At 39.6% G+C, this 12888-nt stretch overlaps 1 protein-coding gene across 4 annotated transcripts in view; it reads right to left on the bottom strand.

The window, feature by feature from the left end:
• Positions 1–2194: 2194 nt before the first annotated feature.
• Positions 2195–12888, bottom strand: part of gabra2a (gamma-aminobutyric acid type A receptor subunit alpha2a) — an 89312-nt gene continuing 78618 nt past the window's right edge. For all 4 annotated transcript variants that reach the window (XM_072706976.1, XM_072706975.1, XM_072706978.1 and 1 more), the window contains one exon: positions 2195–2677. In XM_072706976.1, coding sequence (XP_072563077.1) covers positions 2378–2677 — 300 coding nt within the window. In that variant the 3' untranslated portion in view covers positions 2195–2377. The remainder of the gene's footprint in view (positions 2678–12888) is intronic.

The following is a 12888-nucleotide window of genomic DNA, read 5'->3' as shown; positions in this document are numbered from 1 at the left end:
CAAGACAGATCTTGAATCTGTCTTAAATATTTCTATGATAAACTATATACTCAAGCAATATAATTTTGAAATATAGGCTGTTTTCCAGATTAGCAGAACTTTCAAGCCAGTTTCCTTAAAAGAAAGAAAAAATACCATACTTCTTCATTTTGACTAGTTTCTCTGGTAACATTTGACAATCTGGACTTTTGAGGCCTCATACTTTAACTGAGATATATCAATAAAAATTAAGACGCTAAGCTTTAATGGACAACATGCTGGTATTAAAAAGAAAATATTGTTTTAAATTTTTTTATATATATTTTAAAGTAGGATGCAGTGTTATTCATACATATCTTATGCACTAAATTCATGGCACAATTTATATGAAAAATATGTACGTATAAGAAAGTAAAACATTTTTTTTCCAATGCTATCACAATCTTCAACATAATAAATTATCTTACAGCACTCTAACAAGCAAGTACATTTTTACTGATGATAGAAATCTTTTTTCAACAGCCAGAATAGGCAATAAATAAATAAAATGCTACAGTTTCAGAGCATTTCTGTTTATACATAATGTTGTCTCTCCAGAGGTTAACAAAACAGTCCACATCATAGAAGCTTACATAAAGCAAGAGGAAATTTGGGGTTTTCCCCTTTGGTTCATCATGGTTTCCACTTGCCAAAATGGAAAAATAGAGCTTCCCTACAATGTTATTTTGCCCATATGCAAAACAGGACGACAGTCCCAGCACAGTGACTTGAAATGGTGATGTGTATGGAAATAAGAATTAAAAAAAACTGACATCACTTTTAGAATATACGATGTACAGCCGTGGAAAAAATTAAGAGACCATGGCACAATTTTTAGTTTCACTCATTTCTCAATTTATGGGTGCACATCTGAATAATTTACTTCTTTTTTTTTTTTTTTTTTTCCCCAAACTGCAGCCTGGTTGTTCTCTGTTTCTCATTAATGAAGGGCTTCTTCCTCGCTTTATGGGACTTCAGTCCTGCTTCTAGGAGCCTGATACACACTGTACTAGCAGTGCACTTACCACCTGCTCTTAATGTTTCCCGTTCCTTCTGAACGTCACTTCATGTCATTCTTCGATTCATGGAAAACTGTCGGAATAATCTCTGCAATTAGAAAGTTGCTTCCGCCCTTTACCTGACTGATTTCTGGTCCTTCCCATTGTCTCCTGCTTCACTTTGTACTTGTATTCTGCTATCTTACAATTTTTGACCCTTGAAGCAACCTGTTGCTCAGTGTAGCCTTCCGCTGGCAGAACTACAATTTTTATATTACAATTGGATTACAGTTGTATATAATCATATCCCAGTACAGCTTGGGGTAAGCCTTTCTATAAGTGCCAGAACAAAGAAAAATAGGAAAACGACTTAAACATTTGTATCTTATACGTATCTTATACTTTAGTGCTACTGAAAATGTTTGTGTCAAAACCTCAGTTTTAGTATGCAAGACATGTTGAACTGAAAAGTGTTTATATAAGACAAATTTAAAGCTAATTAAATAATCAGCCTGGACACATAGCATACACAGAAAAAAAAATCCAGCTTGGCTGTAAATGTGCCATTAAAATCTGGACTTAAACCACTTACCATACAAAAAAAATCAATTGAATATATTTAAATCCATAGAATATAGTAATTTACCATATTCCTGCTCTGATGCTAATTTTCCTTGGAATGATCCTATTATTTTACTATTTTTTTGTTTTATAAATGCCACCTCATTTCAATTGTGTGAAAAAATATAGTAAGCAAAATATGTAGCATAGTATCAGGCAAGAAATATTTTTTAAATGTGGGGAATACAAAGTAAATATTTCTTGCTACAAAAAACTAGGTAACTGTATAGAGCTGGAATAGATTAATTTGATGTATTCCCAAACTTTATGTGTGATGAAAAGAGAATGGTTAAAATATTAACTGATTTTCAACCGAGGGAGCATTTTAAGGGTTAAAAACGTTAAAAGTCTTAGGGTATGTCACTGTCTATGTAAATTATCAAAGCATGCATAGTTTGATGGTTGCATTCGGTTCATCTCATGGGCAGAGTTTGGTGGGGGGGGGGGGAGGAAAAGAGACGACTTCTCCTGCATTAGGTAAAGTGTTTCACCTGGCAAGCCAACAGATATATTGGGGGGGGGGGGGGTGCTGGGGTCCCCTCAGTATATTATGCTGATTGACCAGTTGCCCACCAATGATAAGAATGCTCCATTAATTATCCCGTGATTCACCTGGAAACACATAAATACTGTAGGTTGTGTGTGCATCAAATACATAGGTTAACACACAGGGTAAGCAAGATGTGTTTTTGCAAACATCAAACTCCCTCCTATGGTGCATCTCCAGGATACGCTTTATTTCATTTTGAGGGCACCATCCCCTTTATCACAGGTTCTCTGTTCAGGTATGTGACCCAGTAAACTAGGTTGAAGCCTCCAAACAGGACAGGGAACATTATTCTGGACATCCTGTCAATTTTGCTCACGCTGTTGAATGTCTTTTTGTTGTTTGCTGGCTTGTCTGTTCTGACCTTGCCAGGGTCCAGGATGCCCTTGGAGATGGTGGGCAGCGTCGCGTCTTTGGTGACATTAGGGGCGTAGTTGGCCACGGCGACTGCGTAGGCATTGTTCTTCTTCACCACTGAGTCCCTCTCTTTCTTCTGCAGGAAGGAAATACGTGTTTTTAAAGGGATGCTATGGGCCTGTTCTTAAACAATCAAGGTGGTGCAAAAAATGTAACTACAGTCTCCTCAACCACACCTGAAGAAGCAGATAATAGGTTCCTGGACGTATTATTATGATGAAATAGACAAAAAGGCATTTGTGGTACGTCAAAGTGAAAATTAAATGACACCCTAGTGACTATTAGAGACTGAAGAAAGATCAAGTGACCAATATCCAAAAGCAAAGGAGGTGCGGCTGAAGGTCACCTGACAACGGTGATGACACACTAATGAACCCTCTCACCCTTTCACGGGAAGGTCCAAATTTATTCACCCACGCCGCTGATAGAACCAGCACAACCTTAAGATAATTAATGATCAGTCTTTCTATCACATTCCCCCTGATTTGGATGCAGGCAGTATGGTGATTCAATGTCATTAAAGTCCTATGTCTTACAGACGTCTCAGTTAAATGATTAACCTACCACCTGAGGAACAGAGGTCAAATTCTACAAAATGTGACAAGTCTTCTAGACATTTCATGAGAGACCCTCAATCAAAGTCTGAGTAGCCCTTTCTAATTACTGTAAGTACAATTTTAAAATATTTTTTTTTCTCAATTTTTTTTCCTTTTTGCATTTATTTCTTTTTATTAATTTCAGCAACTTTACACATTCTTAGTTTAGAATACTTTTTGATGTTTAGCTGTACTCATTTGTATTTTTATGTTGGGATTTATGGTTGTGCTGTTACGGTGACAAGTGTCGGTTAAACAGAACAAAAACATTTTCCTTTGTCTGGTACACTTTCAGTTTCTCTTTCAATGATAAATAAAAATGACCTTGGACAGAGGTAGGCAACCTGATTCCGGACTGCCAATATCCAGCTGGGTCACTTACACTGTAGGATCAGGCTCGCCTATCCCTAACCTAGGAAGAAAAAATATAACTGACCTGTAAAATACCAAAGCAATGCCTGGAAATTAAATTGGCTTAAATTGACACACACACACACACACACACATTGGCGTATCTATCTAAACGCGGACCTTCCATTCATCACTAAGGGAAAAAACCTAACCCCAATCACAACATCCTTGACCCCTACCCAGTCCTAACCTTAACCATAAGTAACCAAACGACTACTGCCTGACACCTCTCACCCTGGGGAACTCCAGAGTGGAACAGAGTCCTGCACCTCCCCAAGAGGCTGGTTCCAGAGCCCGAGCTGTGTGTTGCGGTGAGTCCAACTACATCTACTCAGTATCTCTCCATCTCCTGCGCCAACTCAGGCTCCTTTCCCTCCAGAGGGGTTACATTCCATGTCCCTAAAGCCCGTTCTATTTCACACCTGATCCCCACGGACCCCCCTGCACAAAGTGGGCACACAGGAAGGCGGACCTATGTACATGCTGTAGTCTATACCTAGCTGGGCCCCATAGGCCAAGATTCGGCCACCAGGCACTTGCCAGACTTCCCCCCCCTGCCCCAATCCACCAACACCTGGTTTGAGGATTGGGCCCCAATCTCCCCAATCTGGAGTAGGGTCACATGATCCTTTCGGTCATTCTTCATAGGGGTCTATGTGATTTCACTTAACACAACATATAGAATTGTGACTGGTTTTACATTAAAAAAAACATAATTTCATTACTTCACCAAATCAGTACCATTACCAAACTAGACAGTTTTTTTAAATAATAAAACAATGAAAAAACAGAATCGTGCAGTTAAATAAATTACAATAAATTAAAACAAACAAACAAACAAATCAGTACAAAAGAAAGACTCAAAAGTTACTAGGACTAGCTAACCCAGGTGACCAATGCCTCCAGTTCCCATAAGAAACATTGCCTAGTTATTGTTCATTTCACATATACAATAATGCTGTTTAATTAATTAATTTATTTTGTTATTGTTGTTGTTGTTTCCACATTATAAATACAGGAAAGCTGTTGCTATGTAATTAAATTGTTTCCTTTCAATATATGGTTGCTTGGGTCATTCAGTGCACCTGTTACAGTGCATTAAATGAAGGATTACTTTGTTGTATTTGTTGCAATTCAGCAGTAAATTTCTGTTTCAATGCCTTTCGATTATTGAACGAGGAAGATCGACAGCCTACACATTGTGCTGTTAACATCTGTTCAAGATTTAGGAACAGCTTTTTTAAAAAAAAAAAAAAAAAACCTTAGTCTAAGGAACTAATGAAAATAATGGAAATTAACACATTCTGAGAAACACAATTACAGAATCTGTCTGGGTCAAATGGTAGTGCATTGGTGGTTGGACCTCCAGGCACTTGCCAGTGAGCATCCTCTGGCCCAAGGTCCAGAGGTTGATTCCGGCAACTGGCAACAAGCTAGATTTGTTCTTCTTCGCGCCTTTCATTGGGGGTCTTTGTGGGATGGAGTGAAGAGAGGGGGACAGATATCAATCATTTAGCACTTGGTGTTGAGCGGGATTCAAAAAAAGGGGAAGATGATGGATGGGCCAAGAAGACCCAGACGAACAGTCAAGGTTTGCTGGGAACGTCTGCCTGAAGCGTCTATTGAGATTGATTCAGCTTACACTTTCTGAAAAGCCCCTCCCGTGTGCTGAGTGAGGCTGGGGATCATTGCTGCATTGGCAAAGAGCTATATAACAAGGAGGCAGTCGGTGTCTGTCAGGAGAGGGAAGCTGTCAGGCTGAGGAAGGAGGCCTTCAGGAAAATGCTTAAGCAAAGATCTCTAGAGATGAAGATGGGTATTGACAGGTGAGAAAGGCAGCGACAGCAACTGTACAGGCAAAAACTCTTGCATGGGAGGAGTTGGGAGATATCATGGAGGGAGACCAAGCTGCAAACCCTTTGATACCTTAGCGGGGATTGTAGGAGGCATTGAGCTCTTTAAAGAAATACTGAATGTGAACATTGATTCATTTACTAATTAGTGTAGGTAAAATGTGATTTAGATAACCTGTCTCCCCTTACTGTGGACGCCATGCACAGTGTATACCTGTAGGAAGAGCTATAAAACAGGAAATAGAGGTAAGTAAGTTGGTTCTTGGCTTTAGTGGGTAGGGAGACTACTGCTCTTTCAAAATACTATGCACTATCCGAAACCTGTAGGTAAAACCAATGTCATTACAGGCAGTCCCCAGGTTAAGAACATACCTATGAAAGGACAGCCATGAAGCCTATTGTATTAAATTTGAGTTAAATACAACAGGTCATAATGAATGCATGCATTACTTTGTGACATTCATGAAAATATTGACATGAAAACACTGACTTAGTTGGCTTGAAGTACAGCACTGTATACAGTTCTATTAAACTGGTATACAGTGATTTTGGTGCCAACGATGTCTGAACGGTTTTTTACTAAGTTTATGGTGCTGATTAAGAATATGACTTTCGTTTTTTGTTTCTGAGATATTTAATAGTGAATTAATTAATTAACGCAACATGTTTGAAAAGCATTCAGAATTGCAAGAATATTTTTATTTGTTACAACTAGTAAGTAAACAGTCTAACATCATATTAATAGAAATTAAAAATATATAACAGGGATAGGAAAAAGTTATGTATGATTTGATTCATTAATACAATATTAATTAATAATTGTTATTAATGTCAATGCTTCAAAAAAAAAAATACTGTGGCTGGTTGAAAAAGACTAATGTCTACAAAGCGCAATGTGACCTTTGTAAAAAAGTCATCAAACTGGCAACAATGGGCTCTAAAGCCATCAACTCACTTCCTGGTCTCCTTTTACGCCATAACTCAAAGTCCATTTGCACTCTGTTTTATTGCTTAAATTGTTTCAGTTATTCTCATGATTACTATTTGTATTATTTCTATTTATTTCCTTATACAGTGCTGTGAAAAGGTTTTCGGGCAGTTTAAGAAAATGATGCTCAAATGAACTTCATGTTGGTGTAAAAGTGTGATATTATGTCTGCCAAAATATATTAACCCTATCAACAGCTCTCCTAATGTGACGCCAGTATATGCCACAGTCATCCAATAAACCCATGTATTTTTTTACTCAACCACTAGCACACCTCCTATGGCTAATCAATATCTCATTGACTTTTTAAACTAATTTACATTTGGTGAAATGTAAAAAAAACATGAAATGGCTGGGATGCCCCAGAGCTTTGGGAGCTGAATCGGTGTTCATCTAGCCATCCATCAAGATATTAGTGACTTTTTGGAGAATGGAGGAAATTCTTGTTTTTACTGGGTTTATTATGTTGTTCTGTATTATTGAACCTTTATTTTATTTTTTGTTTTTACAAATGTGCTTATTGGTTTGTATGCTGTACAGCACTTTAGTCAATATGTGTTGTTTTAAAAGTATTTTATAAATAAAGCTGACATTGACATGGTGGAACAATGGAACGACTCTTCTCCCTCCCAGAGTTATGTCAGGGTTTGTGGGAATATGCTAACAGGAATATGTTAACAATCTCTAGCAGGGTTCCCCAACCCCAGTCCAAGAGGGCCAGAATCCAACACAGTTTGCAGATTTCCCTGCTCAAACACATTTCTAACTCAGCTTAGTAGGTGTGTCTGAGCAGGGAAATCTGCAAACTGTGTTACAGACCGGTCCTCCAGGACTGGAATTGGGGAACCGTGGTCTACATGCACTTTGTTGACTTGCTTTGTGGAGGATGCATATGAGAGTGTAGCCAGGCATATATCAAGGGAGGCGCTGCAGGAATAGGGAATACGATGACCATTTAAAACCTTATATTGGTCTGAATGCACTAAAACTTACATCTGCACAACTGGCACAAAATCAAAGTTGTTTAGAGACGGTGTTGGCTTCTGTTAAGGGTATGTCTTGAGTCAGCTTACGTTTGTGATTTTTATTCTTAATTGCTGTTTTGATGCTGACTGGCTGCTTTGTGTCATGGTGACATGCATATTCAAATACCCAGCTAAGCAAAATGCAGCTCATCCAGGGGCATTCCTGGTTTGTTCTGAGCCATTATTTTCTAATAGTTAGCTGCTTGGGGTTTAATTAAGCTGTAAATAAAAGTTATAAGACTGAGAAGGTTCTGGAAAAATAAAAATGGGATAGTTAACTGCTAGTAACCTTAAGAAACACAATCAGCATGTATTGATTTTTTTTTATTTGCAGTTCCTAGGGGACGCAGATTGAACATAACAATTGCTGAAATATCATTACATCACCAGGCTATAGTAATGCCGACTGTATATTGCTGACACCATAGCTATTTGGCGGCTTTCCAAAGCACAAAAAAGGACAGAAATAAATGCCTCCCTTGCTTTATACCTGATGTTCTGCAGCCGCTGGCACTAACCCCTACCCTATTGTCATTGGCTAAATGCAGAATCTCAGAAGGACACTTTACCTTAGCTGAAGGCACATGGCTGCTGGTGTCACCTCTATGTGTATCTGTCATTTACCAGCATTTGTACTGATCCTCTGCATATTTCTTTCCTTCTCTCAGAAGACTTGTCTGTGGGTCTTTGAGCAAGGTCATTAACCCCCAGCTCCATGGCTACCATTGCAGGTGGCTGTCCTTAACTGCTAAGATGCTCTCTCTACATACACTGTATGGACAAAAGTATTGGAACACCTGGCCATTAATGACATCCCATTGTAAATCCAAAGGCTTCAATATGGAGTTGGTCCCCCCCTTTGCAGCTATAACAGCTGCCAATCTTCTTCCACAAGATTTTGGAGTGTATCGGCAACAATTTTTGCCCATTCGTACAGAAAAGCATTCGTGAAGTCAGGGAGTGATGTTGATGTGAAGGCCTGGCTCACAATATCCATTCTAGTTCATCCTAAAGGTGTTTGATGGGGTTGAGGTCAGGGCTCTGTGCAGGCCAGTCAAGTTCCTTCACACCAGACTCGCTCATCAATGTACTTATGGACCTTGCTATGTGCACTGGCATGCAGTCATGTTGGAACAGGAAGGGGCCATCCCCAAACTGTTCCCACAAAGATGGGAGCATAAAATTGCCCAAAACGGCTTCGAATGCTGCAGCATTAAGAGTTCATTTCACTGGAACTAAGGGGCCAAGCCCAACCCTGAAACACAACCCCACACCATAGTCCCCCCTCCACCAAACTTTACAGTTGGCACAATGCAGTCAGGTAAGTACTGTTCTTCTGGGAACCACCAAAACCAGATTGCCAGACAGAGTAGCGTGATTCACTCCGGAGAACATGTCTCTGGAGTGCTTTACACCACTGCATCCAATGCTTTGCATTGCACTTCGTGATGTAAGGCTTGGATGCAGCTGCTTGGCGATGGAAACCCATTCCATGAAGTTCTCTACAAACTGTGCACTGTTCTTCAGCTAATCTGAAGGCCACGTGAAGTTTGGAGGTCTGTAGCTATTGACTCTGTAGACAGTTGGTTAACTTCCGCACACTGTGTGTCTCAGCATGCATTGTATAACACTTTGCGGCTGAGTTGCTGTTGTTCCCAACTGCTTCCACTTTGTTATAATACCACTAACAGTTGACCGTGGAATATTTATTAGCAAGGAAATTTCATGAATGGACTTATTGCACAGGTCCATATCTTTATGGACTTTGATTTGTGCGCTAGGGCACAGTCATGATTGAACAGAAAAGGACCTTCCCCAAACTGTCCCCACAAAGTTCCCCACTTCAGAGTCCAGTGGCGGTGTGCTTTACACCACTCCATCCGACTCTTGGCATTGTGCTTGGTGATGTGAGGTTTACATGTAGCTGATCGGCCATGGAAGCCCATTGTCACACCCCGATCGTGCCGATCCTCCCGTGCCACGCTCCCCTTGTTACCCTCATGTGGATTCCCAGTGTTTATCAGCTGTTTCGAGTTGTCTTCGTTAGTTTGGTGTATTAAGTTCACGTCAGAGTTTGTTTCCCTAGTTCTGTCATTGTAGTGTTGTGCATTGTTACGCTGTCTGTTCCTTATGCCCCTTCGTTTCCCATTAAATCCCTTTATGTTACCCCAGTCCTTATCTCCTTTGCCTGCTTCCCTGGTCCGTGCCGCGTATTTCATGACACCCATAACATGAATCTTTTGTCCTGAGGTTAATGCCAGAGGAAGTTTGGAATTCTGTAGTTGAGTCAACAGAACATTGGTGACTTTTACTCATTATGCACTCAGCATTCAGTGACCCCGCTCTGTTACTTTACACGGTCTGCCACTTCATGGTTGTCTGTTGTTCCTAAATTCTTCCACTTTGCAATAATACCGCTTAAAGTTGACTGTGGAATATCTAACAGGGAAGAAATTTCACAAACTGACTTAGTGCAAAGGTGGCATCCTATGACAGCACCATGCTTGTATTCACTGAGCTCTTCAGAATGACCCATTCTTTTACAAGTATTTGTGAACCTGACTGCATGGCTAGCTCCTTGATTTTATACACCTGTGGTAATGGGTCTGAATGAAACACTTTTAAGAGGTCAGTCCCAATACTTTTGTCCATATAGTGTGTCTGTGAGAGACGATGAGGTAGGCAAAAAACATTCCCCACAGGGATAAATAAAGTGTTGTCATTGCTGCTGCTATTATTATTATTATTATTATTATTATCCTTTAAATTCTGCTCTATTCACTCATAAGGCTAAGTCCATCCCTTGAACTTGGGGCTACCATGAGGGTGTGATGGCTCGCTTGATGTATAATGTCCTCCTCAGTACATGAGCAGTGCCAAGTAGGACGACATTCTGGACCTCCTGTACCCTGATATCATCCGGGATTTTGTTGGTGTAATTTTCCCTTTCTTGATTAGACAGAGAGCACCTCTTTCCACTGGTTCTGTTGTGGTTTCCATGCCCCACATCTTCTCAAATTCTATTTCTAAATCTTTGTATTAGGAGAGTTTTTCTATGGCTTTCAGAGAGGCGTTTCGTTCAGTGAGGATGGACAGACAAGTTCTCTCCTTCGTATCCTTCACTACTACAGATGTGGTCAAATTTGTTGGTACCCTTACAGCTCGTTGAAACAATGTATTTCTCCTGAAAAGTGATTCAATTAAGCAATTGTCTAATGTACACCTGCTAGTATGTAATAGAGTAAACCAATAAAATTATGAAAAGAAATGATTTGTTGTTTATTTTACAAAGATATACTAAAATAGCATGGACAGATTTGTAGGTACCCCTAAAGAAACAATTTATCCATGCATTATAGTCATGTTTCAAACTAAGTGTTTAACCTTAATTAGTATCATGGGTGCCTTCAAACTTTTCATCATCCATTCAGCTTATTTAAAGGGAAAGATCATGCTTCTGTGCTGTTTGGCATCATTGTGTGCACCACACTGAACATACCAGAGAAAGCAAAGGTGAGTGCTGTCTGAGGAGCTCAGAAAGATTATAGATAACCATGTTAAAGGTAAAGGCTGTAAGACCATCTCCAAGCAGCTTCATGCTCCTGCGACCAAAGTTGCCAATATTATTTAAAGTAGGAAACTTCTTGACCTCAGCCTGGTTCCCTACTGAGGGATACAGTCCTTGTTTATCAACGCGACGACCAATGCGGTATGGTAATCTGTTTTTTTTTTTTTTTTGGATGTGGGTTGTCAGACCCTCTTTAGCTGCTCTTACAACTGGTCCACACCAGGTGGAGGAGAGATTAAACCTCTGCGGACCTGGAGGTACTGCTGGGATGATAATGATGATGATGATTTATTATTATTATTATTATTATTATTATTGTCGTTATTGTTGTTGGATATCTGTTATATGCTTTGTTATTATGTAATGATGACTAGTAGCCCTATGACCTCTCAGAGGGTTCTGGTGTCGTTTTCAGCCACTGCACTGATCAATGGGTTACACCCAAATAATAAGGTGGGAATTACTAGGCTTTGGTGGTCATTTGTTGAAGACTATACGACTTTCAAGCTTCACACATCTCTTACAGAAAGAAAACATTAAAATGTCAGGCAGACCCCATCAAAGTATAAACAGATATCACTACTCAGTTTTGGAGGCTCCTAACTCAGCATCAGAGATGAAATGCCTCAATTGGAACAAAACTGTGAGGTTTCACTGTTTGTACTTTTCCTGAATAAAACAACACAGACACACAAAGAAAAAGAAAAAGAAATTCAAAAGTGCTTCTGTTTTTGTAAAGGGAAAAATAGAAGATAAGGTAAAACTTCAACAGTACTGCATAAACGTCAACGGCCGGAAAAAGTGGGTTTCTTGCCCGTTGGCTAGCTAATAAGCAATGTATCCCCAATAAACAGACAATAAACATTTTATATAAGCAGTACAATACCAATAAACATGCCATAGACATGCTATTTAAGCAACGTTACACTGATAAACAGGCTACAAACATGTTTCAGCAATGTAACAACAACAGGCCATAAACATGCTATCTAACTATTGTAACTCCAATAAACAGGTAATAAACATGACTTGAGCAATGTAACACAAAAAAACAGACCACAAACATACTATTTAAGCAACGTAACAGCAGTGAGCAGACTATAAACATGCTATTTAATGTAATGAATTACCAATACCAACCCAAGCAAAACAGCGTTTTTACTCACACAATCTTTCATGCTCAGGAATGCCTCAGCTCAGTTTTCACTATTATCCCCAAATTATCAGACAATACCTCATTGTTGTAAATAACTAACTTATTGTACCATCCACGGTATTTATTCTAACTTTCCTTGCACTGACACATACTTTAGCAGTTTTTTGTATGGTTATACACCGCACAAGCATGCTGTATGTTTGTTTTATGCATGCATGCATGTACACTCACCTAAAGGATTATTAGGAACACCTGTTCAATTTCTCATTAATGCAATTATCTAATCAACCAATCACATGGCAGTTGCTTCAATGCATTTAGGGGTGTGGTCCTGGTCAAGACAATCTCCTGAACTCCAAACTGAATGTCAGAATGGGAAAGAAAGGTGATTTAAGCAATTTTGAGCGTGGCATGGTTGTTGGTGCCAGACGGGCCGGTCTGAGTATTTCACAATCTGCTCAGTTACTGGGATTTTCACACACAACCATTTCAATGGTTTACAAAGACTGGTGTGCAAAGGGAAAAACATCCAGTATGCGGCAGTCCTGTGGGCGAAAATGCCTTGTTGATGCTAGAGGTCAGAGGAGAATGGGCCGACTGATTCAAGCTGATAGAAGAGCAACTTTGATTGAAATAACCACTCGTTACAACCGAGGTATGCAGCAAAGCATTTGTGAAGCCACAACATGC

The sequence above is a fragment of the Paramormyrops kingsleyae genome, chromosome 25 (assembly GCF_048594095.1).
Source record: "Paramormyrops kingsleyae isolate MSU_618 chromosome 25, PKINGS_0.4, whole genome shotgun sequence".
NCBI classification, from domain to species: Eukaryota; Metazoa; Chordata; class Actinopteri; order Osteoglossiformes; family Mormyridae; genus Paramormyrops; species Paramormyrops kingsleyae.
Note: the sequence above shows the minus strand (reverse complement) of the source record. Positions and strands in the feature narration are given on the sequence as shown.